At 35.1% G+C, this 12,732-nt stretch overlaps 1 protein-coding gene across 8 annotated transcripts in view; it reads right to left on the reverse strand.

Annotated features, from left to right (window-relative positions):
- Positions 1-12,732, reverse strand: part of MRP (Multidrug-Resistance like Protein 1) — a 301,358-nt gene that overhangs the window by 27,559 nt on the left and 261,067 nt on the right. For all 8 annotated transcript variants that reach the window (XM_081758084.1, XM_081758089.1, XM_081758090.1 and 5 more), the window contains 2 exons: positions 8,440-8,529; positions 2,026-2,116 (listed from right to left, as the gene is read on the reverse strand). In XM_081758084.1, coding sequence (XP_081614210.1) covers positions 2,026-2,116; positions 8,440-8,529 — 181 coding nt within the window. The remainder of the gene's footprint in view (positions 1-2,025; positions 2,117-8,439; positions 8,530-12,732) is intronic.

Below are 12,732 nucleotides of genomic sequence, written 5' to 3' on the forward strand. Positions count from 1 at the left end.
CAGTTTTTTTAAATTAAATAATTTACTCTATGTATTTATATCACATATGAACAGAAATAAGTTTGTTTCACTTTGGTGTTATTATGCAACAACCGGGTTGTGCTGGAACGGATCACATAAGCTTAAAGCGGAGTCCAAACCGTTTCTCGTCTCTTACATCTGAAACAAATTGTCCTCCATTTGAACTTGAAAACTGGACTAATTGGCCATAAATGCGATACGTCTGCCGACTCACTCACGAAGGACTCCTGATACGTTGTACTGATCTTTACATACTTTTAATATAATTGTCTAATTGTCAAAAATCATTTTAGAAGGACAAAAAGATAAACAGTTGCACAATTGAAACCATTATACAGAATTATATATGGACAGTTTCAAAATACTGCAGAGCACAGAACTAATTTAGTCCAAATTAGTTCACTACGACTTTGATTAGTCCAAGTTAAAGAAATACAACGACGTAATTTTCATATCAGTAAGAAAAGTGAATAAAAATAAGAATTATTTGAGTCGACTTTGGCTCTGATCCATTTATACATAAATAGATACCAAAGATATTTCTGATTTCAGTAAATGCCTCTCGGGGGGTTTGTATGACCCCCCTTCCCCAAAGTACGATATTTTGATGTATATTATCAATAGTAAACATTACTAAAACGATACAATATTTAGAATTTTCCTTTGATTGCAATTCCATAACAATAATAACAAACTATTAAAAAAATCACAAAAGAAACATTCATAACCTTATAAAAAAGTTGCTTTTGTAGTATAGGGCTAATTTCTTTGAGTAATGAATGGGGAATTTAAATTTGAATATAATAGGAATAATGTGCGGGAGTGACATGCGATAACCCACTAATGTGTGTGTTGAAGATTTTACGAAAACTTACACTTTTACAAACATTTTTCGTTTTTTGCATGGTTTAAACCAGCCAACCCTGCGTGAAAGCATATGTAACGTGTTCTAAAATGCCTCCAGCCTTACAGAAAACGAAGTAAAATGCCTTATTGGTACTTTTTAAATTGAATAATGAAGATTCTACCATATCACCTAAAAATAGGTGATATAATTTAAAAGGTCAAGCATTAAGGAAAAAGTACAGCAACGTTTATCAAAAAGACACTTTTTTTCACAAAAGTTACTGATATTTGGCAGGGACCTATTTTTAACAACTCAGAACCAGCTTGCGGCATGAAATACATAAATTTCGCCTAAAGTTATAAAATTAACCCAAAAAAGGGGGGGATAGGACCCCTCTAAATACGCCCTATTATCTGAGGACAAACAAACAGACACGCACAAAAAAGAATTTTCGTCTTAAATGTCAATGGTGATTTCCCCGTTGGAATAGTTAACGATTTTAAAACCCAAACCCAATGTTACAAAAAGAAGAAAGAAGGATTGCTCCGTTACCTGTTCAAAACCGGATTTTCCCTAATCATCCTCTGCATGACACTTGTTTTCATACTATACTGTACATTTGAGTCTCATTGTATTATGATTATTAACTTCCATAATCGAAATAACAGAACAGAAACGGGGCTTTACTTATTTTCATTTTAAATTAATTTATTTAGGAATTCGATTTAAATCAACGATTTTTATTTAAAAAAATCAAGTGATTTAAATCTTGATTTAAATCAGACTGATTTAAATCAATCCACCCTGCTACTGATTAACGTAGAAACCGAACCATCCGAGCTCCCGCCGGGAATCGAACCCGGGTCTCCCATGCCAAAGGCGCGTACGCTAACGGCTTAGCCACGAGAGCTCATATTTTTTATCTAATTATAGTTCTAATCATATGTACTTTCCTTAACATGTCAGAGCAAGAGCTTGAAAGCAGTAGTGGAGATTTTGAACAAGCAAATGATGGGTATGGATACTGTTTGATCTTAATAGGTAAAGGAATCATCCATGTGCTATAATCCGGTAAATTTAATACAGTTGTTTACATCATACAATATGAAATATTAACAATAGTGAATATGACAAAGAAAGGGATACGCTAGACTTACCGGTTACACTTTCTCCAAAATGTGAATAAATAGGCGACCTCGAAACCGATTCAAGTCGCTTCAACTGTCTTGAAGTAGCCACATAAAATCTCTTCAAGGAAAGAAAAAAAACAATATCGTCATTAGTTTCACAACATTAACTTACCGCAATATAAATTAACACTACATTGAATCCCGAACTAATTATGCAAGAACAGTCTTACCTTTTATCTCAAAGTTTTGTGATACACTTATACGATTTCATTGTTTTCTAATTTTTAATTTTTTAATTTTTTTTTTAGAGTGACGTACACTCATGTCCAAAATTATTGTCGCATGTCTATAAATATGTTGTTGTAGAAATATAATTTGATAACGAATTCGCCCAGTGTTCCTTATAATGTTAGTATGGGTTTAATCGGCAAAGACATATATGTGTAAAATTTCATGTTAAAAGAGCAGTAAATAACATTAAAACGAAAATAAAACTTTCTTGTCTATTTAGCAATATTTTGTTTTACTCATTCTAATTTTCGTATTTATTATCTTTTCCTATGAAATTTATCATAAATATACATTTCCCGATTATACAGATAGTATCAGTATTAAAAGTACCCTGCAAAATCATTATCAAATTATATTCTTACAAGAAGACAGTTATAGATATGCGACAATCATTTTGGACATGAGTGTACATAAACTGCTAAACTGGACGCATTGTTAAGGTTCCTACCTTCTTGTGGAATGCTTTTGAAAAAGTAAACTTCAATCTATAAACTATAGTCTTTATTTATTTAAATGATATGTTGTACACTTAATAACGTAAGATTTTTATCCTTTTTTTAAGCACCAAAATCGTAACAAAATTCGAGATAACTATTGATCAGTTTCCAGTACTTAACGAAACAGGCTTCTTATAAAAAGTATGATGCACATGTCAAATGCTAACCACTTAATTTAACAACTGTTAATCTTGTGCGTGGAAATTACACGAAAAATACATACAAGTCGAGATACAAGGTAAGACTGTTCTTATTTGAACTGTGTGTCCCACAGCATTCACCAGCAAATAATTGTATCTATATACAAGGCGCATTCAGAAAGTAAGTTTCCCACGCGTCCCATAGCTAGGAAACCGTATGTTGCACGAAGCGACTGCGTGTACGTGACACAGTAAGGTCCTAGCATGGAACATAAACTAACGGAACTTCCCTAGTGCTCTCAGTAGCGTCGTGGCAGTGGCTAAAGATGGACGTTCGTATTCTAGCTCCCGTCGCATGTGAAGTGCGAGCAGTGATAAAACTTTTTGAATGCAAAGGGCGTAGCGCCGATTGAAATCCATCGTCAGCTGTGCCAGGTCTATGGGTCTAACATCGTGAGCAAGCAGATGATCGTACTCGAATCAAAAGTCCAAAATATGAAATATTTATGATATACTTCCTTAAAAAAATAACTATATATGTGCATATTATCTTAGATTTAGTCACTATTCAATATCGGGTAGGTTTACTCTTAATTTTAATAACATAAGCTCTTGATTAACAATTCGCGTCGTTAATATTTACTACCCTTAAAGAACACAATATAGAATGAGAATACAATTACGGGATAGAAGCCTGGAAATGTTCAATTGTCACAATATCGTGGTCCTACTAGGGAAGAAGCAGCTTGCTCCATGCCCCAAATAGGTGATAAACACGTGCCTTGGGTCCGAGAGTGTACGTAGTGTCTCAGCAATTAAAATTAAAAAAATGAAATCTAAGTTTTACGTCCCACGGTTATGCCGGTTAGGCTAAAGGAGACGATGATTGAGAAATGAGTGGAATGAAGAAAGTGGGAGGAAACGGGAGAACCCCCAGAAACCCCACGTGCACGGTATTTGTCCACCACAAAGTCCACACGGCACGAGCTGGGATCAACCAGGAACCCCTAGCACCGGAGGTGAACGCTCTACCACTGAGCCACCGCGTCCCCAATTAAAATTAAAGCAGGCAGGGCTTTCCAGAAATGGATTGGCCATTGCTGGCCCTACCGGAGAGGAGAAGCATATCTCGTCTTCCAAATGCGCGTCTAACACGTATCATTGAGTCAGGGAATGTACGTAGTAGTTCAGGACGTGAAGTTGAGGTAGACAGGGCTTCCCAGAAATTGGTTGGACTCTCCAGGTTATGGTCATATTGTGGTAGTCGATACCTTGAGATATCGGTAGATTAAAACTTGCTAGGGAAATGCTATCTATGAGGTTTACCTAGGAGATAGAATTATTGTATATCATTCCTCTTCTTCGGAAGGGTCTGGTGTATGAAGCACGGACCTTTTAAACAAGCAATCACTAAACAGCTATGGATCTACAGGTCGTTCTATAAGGTTCTAAGGAGGGCAACTTCCCATTGAGCACAGATAGGCAAGTGTAGTAGACATTTCTTTAATATTACGATCTTGGTTCCCTCAGTCACACAACTATGTTCTCTATGGGATATACTGGAGTATTTCCTTGGGGTTTAGAGTCCCTTTTAGCACCGAGGCTATATGAGATATGAACCTATAGCTTAACATGGGATCCGAACCACATGAGCTCCTGCTGGGAATCGAACTCGGGTCTCCCCACCGACGACGTGTGCGTTAATCATATAGCCACGAGGAGTTCTATCTTTTTAAAAGTTAAATGTACTCGAGTACAAGTAAATCCTACGCTGACACTGTCTTCCTTTGTCATAAAATAACATGAGCCAAACGTGAAGAGATATCCTGCCAGGAAAAGAGAGATTCGTCCCATTCCGAAAGGGATGATTGCACGAGCCATTGGCTCCGGTAGTGCAGATGGTAATTTAGTCCTAATCTGGGGAAGGCAGGGTTGAGATTGTAGCCCATCCCTGATTTCAAAGGGGCTTTCAGATCATCGGTTACACTTCGGTGGGTTGCGGTCATATTGTGGGATTAGGTATCTTGAGAAGTCAAGATACCTTCTACTTGCAAAAAGGGATATCACTGTACTTTAAAACGCTCTGGCACAAACACTGGAAATGCTGGTAGACTGCTATTTGTTATGATATTTCCTCCATCAGAAGATATCATGGTAGAGGCGTTTAGTCCATTGTTGTTGGTCTAATAAGAAAGGAACCACCCCTTCTATATGGGGAAGGGGAAGTGTGCTTAACCTTAAGATTACACGGGAGTTTACGGTATATACCCACCTAACGTTTTAATAATCTAGGACAATGCTATTCAACCTTTTTTTCTCGCGTACCCCTAGACACAGTTCGCCGTCCAATTGTGTATCCCTAAAGCTGTTTAAAAGAAATTAAATGGAAATAATCTTTAACACACGTTCTGTTGATTAAAAAGTAGAACAAATAGAGATCCAACAAAAGGACGATCAGTGTGTCAAAAGACTATTTACAGGGGGAAAAGTTCAAATAAATAAATAAATAAAAAAACGAACATAGGAAATTTTAAAATACGTGAGAGACATTTAGTTCTACTGAGCATGATTTTCCCCTCATTCTCCCTGATAATTCGCACACTGAGGACAATGATAAAAATTCAAAAACTAAAAGTAAAGGGAAAGTAAAATACTGTCCTTGTAATTTTTTTAAAAAAAGTATTAGAAATAATACGTAACAAAAAAATAACAAACAATGACAGAAATTGTAAAATTCTCATTAAATTCAAACCATTGTTATTTAAAGGTAAAAAAAATTAATAAGCTATATTATTGTAAGTATTTTTACTGCTCAATTTTTATTTTAAATAAACTTGCAACTTTTTTTATTTAAATAATGAATAAATATATTTCGTAATTATAAATAAACAATATTTAAAGGAATATAATGAAATTTGTAAATAATTTTTTTATTTTTTTATTTTATTTTATTTTTTTTAAGTAATTTTAGAATTAACCTGTTAATGAGATGATTGAGCATATCCGGTACGCCAACTCCTCGATTCTTGGTCGAATCTTCGAGAGTGTGAGAATCAGAACTGATTCTGGATTCAAGCAATTTCTGTGCTTCGTTTTTATTGATGTTAATGCAGAGAAAACTTGTTCACACAAATATGTTGATGGAAATGGAAGAAGTTGTGAAATACCGCTGTCATTAATTTCATTGTACTCTTTTCGAGCATAAATACAAAAGTCACAAACTGACAAGTTATCGAATTTTATTTGCAGTGAACTGTCAACAGACATTTCCAGTAGAGCCCCAGAAGCAGCATACGTAGCCCAAGAAACATTTTCGCGTACCCTCAGGGATACGCGTAACCCCGGTTGAATAGCACTGATCTAGGGTATACTCACTAAATTGTTGCCAGATTGAGATTGGCACAAAAGACAGTTGCAAAATCAATAAGCAATTTCAAAACCACTGAAAATTATGGCTATAAAAAGCCAAAAGAAAGTCAAAAGTGCATAACTAAGTGTATGGATAACGCCATACTTTTGTCAGGCAAAGAAGTCACCCAGAAAATCAGCCAAAGTAATCCAGGCTGATTTACCAAAAGATAGGAAAATACCTAGCCAAAAGACAATTCGCAGGAGTTTATTACGTGAAATTTTCAAATCCTATAAGCGTGCTAAAAAGCCGACATTGTCGACCAAGAACATTGCCGACTGATTGACATTTTGTAAACAGTATCAGGGATGGACTGCTGAACAATAGAAAAGAGTTATGTTTTCGGACGAGACCCAAATATTGCAGTTTTATGCCTTTTGTAGACACATACGACGGCCTCCCAATACAAGGGACTCTCAACACTACCTCATTTCCATCGGAAAGAATGCTGCAAAACATCATGGTCTGGAGTGCCATTTCTGCTAAAGAAAGATGCGGATTGTGGTTCATGTGTGAAGAGACATCAATGTATCTATCTTGATATGCTTAAAGAGAAGTTACCAGTGTTTGTGGAGATCAACCAGTGCACCCACTTCCAACATGGAGCTCCATGCCACCAGACAAAAGCTGTTAAGAAATGGCTTGAAACCAGCGGATTTCAAATTCTTGGACCTTGGCCCGGAAATTCTCCTGACCTGAATCCCATCGAGAACTGTTGGGTAATTTTAAAGTGAAAAGTAACTGGACGTACCCCAGTTCAGTTTCTCAACTAAGAGAAGTTATAATTATAGAAATTATGCGTGGGTTACAGAAATTACACTAGAATACTGCGAAAAATTGTGTCTGTCCATGTCTTCTCGTATCCAAGCTGCGTTAAAAAACAAAAGTTTGTAAATCAAATATTGAACTCGCTCTCACGCGTGCATACTTTACTGTGTTTCTATAACTGAAATGTATCCTTTGTATGTGTTTTTAAACTGAAATGTATTATTTATATCAATGCACATTCATAAGCATGACTTATTTGTGGTGAATCATCCATTCTGGCCAATACTGTATAACAGCCATGTTTTTAAAGTTGTATCTGGATGTTACAACAGAAAAATGTGTAGTCAAGTACGAAGTCTGAATAAGTATCCGGAAAGAAGGAATGTGAAAGAGGACGGAGGGGGTTGGCTGAAGGAAATTACTGCAAAGAAATTTTGGCCATCACAAGAGTAACTTGAAATAATGGAGAAAGAGTCGGAACGAAGGAAAGATGAAAGTAGAAACAACGCGGGAAAATGAAGAAAGAAAAAAGAATAAATACAATAAAAAGGGATTTACCGAAAGATATAGAAATTATGATTATTAGCAATAAGAGAAAAATGTTACACACAATTTAGTCAAGATTCATATCTAGCAACTTGTGTGTGCGTGTATGTTTCGTTTCTTTCTGACGGAAGAAAGACAGTTTGAATGGATTTTTAACATGCAAACATACAACGTTCGATCAAAGGCTGAGCTGTAATGGGATGTACTCGGTTAGGGTACGGATAAATGAGAACGTGACTATAGCTCAAGTAACGATCATTGTGCATATAAAGCATAGAATACAAGACAGTATGTGCATTTTAAGATGCAGATGAGATCGGAGGAAAGTGTATTCCCAATGTTTCTGAGGGTTCAAATCTCAAACAAGACAGGTTATCATTAATTTAAAAGGTATGTATAGAAACTGTTAAGACTGATTTTGGTCAGTATTCTTACAAAGGCTATATATAAAACAAATGCAGACCATCTAACAAAATTAAAATTCTGTAAACATGGTCAGAAGCACGTTGCAATCATTCCACTTAATCCAGAATGTGAAAGACGATCGAGAAAATGTAGAACACACTTCCTCTACATCCAAGCAGCACCTGGAAAAGCTCAGATGACGCGCATGTGCATAAGTCATCATGCCATAACAATTTGTCAAACATTCTACATTACTTTTTATTTCATTCGTCAATAAATAATTTGTTTCATTGAAAACATAGTAAAGTACTAAACATATTTTTTCACGAGCATTATCAACTAAATCTACATAACCACATTTTTTAAAAAAGCACATTTAACGTACCTGTATGAAATAGTACAAAATACCAACTGGTATAATAACAGCCACAAAAATCGGCGTACTGTAGCTTATAACGACCAAAGTTGCGATTACCTACAACAAGAAGAGAAGGCATATAACAACAATTAATTCTACAAGATTCGAGATGAAACGAGTTTATATGAAAGTAAAAAATAATTAAATATTATTTTTCAATATTTCTTTCAAATAATAGTGTATCTTGTTAATTTAGTTTTATTCCTTATAGAATTAAATCAAATTAAATCAATTACTATATTAAAAAAGTTAACAAGAAAGTGAGAAAATATTTTAAATATAAACTGAATAGCAGCCAAGCATTGGTACCTCAAAGCAAAGCAAGTAAATTTGATATTAAACTTACATATCAAGAGACTCACATTACATGATACACAAGAACAATGCACATTAGCATACTCTACATACTAACACACATTTCAATTATCTAGCGAAAAGTCAATCAAAAAGAAACAATAAAAAAAAGCAGTGTTTATAAAATACATAATTATACTCACAATGTCCAGTCACTGTATTAACGAATTCGGTTTTCACCATTAGAAATTCAATTTCAACATATTTTTACATATCAACACTTCAAATTAAAAGTTAACACAAAATAACCCTCAATAGAAATACAGTCCATTTGAGAACAAATAGTGGATGACTTTCACAACATACCAAATTCGGAACTTTCGGGAAAATGATTACTGTGACACTGTCATTGATTTTAATAGTGGATTTTTAAATTAGGAAAGGAAAAATTATTTGAAATGTGTACACTACTTTTCTCTCTTCACAATATAAGGCACCAATTCACCAGGAATAGTGATTTCGAGATTTTTTTGTTATATTAAAAACAACAATCACTATTATTAACGTATTATTCAATTTAAAATTAATATTAATTATGAAAATAAATATGGAATGAATTGTGATTGAAGCCCCAAATAATCGAAATTAAAGCATAGGTTATGTTCTAAATAGCCTTGCTATTAAAATTTTATATGAAGAACAACAGAATTAGTAAAAACATCTTAAAATAGCTGTAAAACAATGAAGCAAGGTTCTCATTAGTCTCCATGCATTAGTCTCATTATAAAACATTAGTCTCCATGCATCCAACAGGGAGAATGGGAAAACTACATTTTTAATTGATATATAATCAACATGTCAAAGGTGCCTTCCATCTCAATTCAGGCAGAGCATGTACCATCACCATCTCAGATATTGTTGAAACTTTTTTTATAGCAACTAGACATGTTTTTAAGAGACCCATATTTTTTTGTTTTGTCGAAACAAATTTTCCCGCCAAGTAATGGGCCATCAAAGACGGGGAGTACAATTTATGAATTGTAAAAGACATGGAAAATGGTCAACTTCGGAGCCCCACCATTTAGCTATGGAGACAGGTAGAGTTATAATTCTTGTTGTGGTATGTACATAGAGATATAAATAAACTATATTTTATTGTAGTTCGGTTTGCGCATGCGTACCTTTTTGTACATAAATTAACAAATGAACGTAAATTTATCTGAAAAGTCGAAGTTTGCGAATTTTTTTTTCGAGCACTTTCGGTTCGAATTTTAAAATTCTGTTCTCACGGTTGGTAAGACCTAGTTACCCGCTTTCCGAAAAAAAATTTGTATCGCTTCTGTGTGCAACCGTTTTGTCGCAAAAAATTCGAGAAATTGTAAAATTCTCAAAAATTGCCATTTTTGGGCGCTATTTTCTCGAAAACACCATCTTTTAAAATTCTGAAATTTTGTCAGATGATTTAACTTTACATGAATAGTAAACACACCAAATATCATTGTCGACCAATCCTTCATGAATTAACTACAGCCTTTTGAAGTTAGCGAAGTTTCGTTAACTTTGATATCACAGTTAGCAACACTGGAAACAATAAAAATGCAATGATTTGATGATGTTTGTGGTTCACATTAATTAAATTTAGAATAAAAGGTTTTCCTGACTGGTTTTTTATTATTTTGATCAAAAAAAGCTCTCTGAAATAGTAAAATGAGCCTCCCCCTTACTCGTCCGTTTTTTTAAACCGAAGTCATCTGAAATGGAAATTACGATTACGAAACACACAAATTTTAAGTTTTCTTAAAATAAGTCTGTCCAATAAATTCTGATGATCTATAAAAAGCCTGAACTATTACCTCAGTGATGACTTGGAATGATCCAGACAAAATCTCAATTAAGTGCGATGTCATTACAGTGATCGAAAAAGGACAAAAAGTAAAAAATCGAAACAATTTCTTACGCGTTCCATCCAAGAAATTTATGGACTTTCTTTTAAACAGAACAATCTCAGCATAAGAATGGGTCACTCGGAATTTTATAGTATTCGACTAAAGTGGGTCAGTCCGCAACCTGCTAGGGAAGTATGTGTGTGTGTGTGTGTATGTGTATTGTGCAAATTTTAAGTTATCTGCTACTGCGTTGCAACAAATTAAAGGTGCAACCTGAATTGAAGCTGTCGTGAGTGACCTATTTCCTTTAGTAGTATGATCCGCTGAAAATGACAGCTGTCTTCTTCAAGAATGTAGTGAATGTCCTGGAATGAAAGGAATAAGTGTGGAGTCTTTGATCCTGCTGAAAATGAAAGTGTTACGTACGCCATATGGGAAAACAAGATCTCGTTAAAAAAAAAAAAAAAAAAAAAAAAAAAAAAAAAAAAAAAAAAAAAAAAAAAAAACTGTGCCACTTTCCGTTTTCGTATCGTACATTGCTGGTTTAACTGTAAGAATTGTAATTCATGACTACATCAAGAAAATCCAAAGAGAATTAATTGCTACCGAAAAGCATCGTATAAAATTTTAAGATACAAATTCTATTTTACTTCATGTGGACTTCGTTGAAAACTGGACTGTTATTCTGCAAATTGAAATTCAGTGGACTTCGTTGAAAACTGGACTGTTATTCTGCAAAGTGAAATTCAGTGGACTTCGTTGAAAACTGGATTGTTATTCTGCAAAGTGAAATTCAGTTATATCACCGGAATATGGAACAACTGACAGTTTTGTTGTAATAAGCGACGACAAAACACACGATTCGGCTCATATACTCATAGCCATAGACAAGATTCTAAAAATACTCGAAGAAAAGCGAAAATATAGGTTATAGAAAAAGGTTCGAATACGTGGAAATAAGTGTCTACAATTTCCCAAACCGTGTCAGTGATTTATGATGGTGCTGCATCCCACTTTAAAAATCGCTTTCAGATGTTCGAGATGCAGACAGGTCCGATAAAGCAGTGGTTTTGCAGTTAAACCGGCCATGCTAGGGTCTCTGCGACAGTATTGAGGGGGGGGGGGGGTTGTAAAGAATGTGGCAACTCTGCACAACCTTAGGCAAAAACAGATACAGTATTAAAAGTGTAGAATTCGTGAGTATAGTGCAAATACAAACTCCGGGTATTACTCTCGTTTTGTTGCCTGGAACTGAATTCAACAACTTCCGGAAGAAAGAAAGAAAGAATGAAAAAAAAAAAAAAAAAAAAAAGCAAGAATGGGAAAGTATGCGACCGGTAACTGGTATTCAACGAAGTCACCTTTGGCTTTCGGAAAATGGCGAAGATTTTATGGCAGTAACGGGTCATCATAAACTAACTTCATGCTTCCCCCAAAATCGAGCTTCTGCAATTCAAAATGTAGATTTAAGAAGTCTGCAAAAAGGAACTTTTGTTACATACATATGCACAAAGGCGCCGATTTCTCTGTAGATTTAGGGGGGGGGGATTCAGATGCAGAAGGTATATATATGAGGATTTTAAGACAAATTGCATTCAAATTATGCCAAATATTGTATATTCATAAATACAATAGGGGCCCACATCAGCTTTGGGGGGTCCGGTCCCCAACAGGATCGGCGCCCTTGCATTTACTTATGATAACCAGTGGTGCGTAGCAGAATTATGAATAAATCATGAATTGCGTACAGTTGAAGTGCTGTTTATGCTTCCACATGGACTTTCAGCAGGGTACAGGTTTCCAGAAGAGCATAAGAGAAGTGAAAATAAGTGTTTTGTGATTATCGACAATGTGCTACGCAGGTGCGGATCCAGGACGAACTTCTGGGGGTGGTGATGTAATACTGCTACTTAGAGCTACTTTTAAGAGCTCCAAACTCTGGAATGGGTTTTATTTATATATAAAATAAGAAAGTTTCTTCTGGGAGGGCGATCGACTCCTTGGATCCACCTCTGGATGAGTTGTGAGTGTACTACTGCTATTAGCGAAGAAGACACCAAGCAAGCAAATGATTGGTCCA

Source organism: Thermobia domestica, chromosome 5 (genome assembly GCF_964235325.1).
Source record: "Thermobia domestica chromosome 5, izTheDome1.hap1.1, whole genome shotgun sequence".
In the NCBI taxonomy this organism is placed as follows: domain Eukaryota; kingdom Metazoa; phylum Arthropoda; class Insecta; order Zygentoma; family Lepismatidae; genus Thermobia; species Thermobia domestica.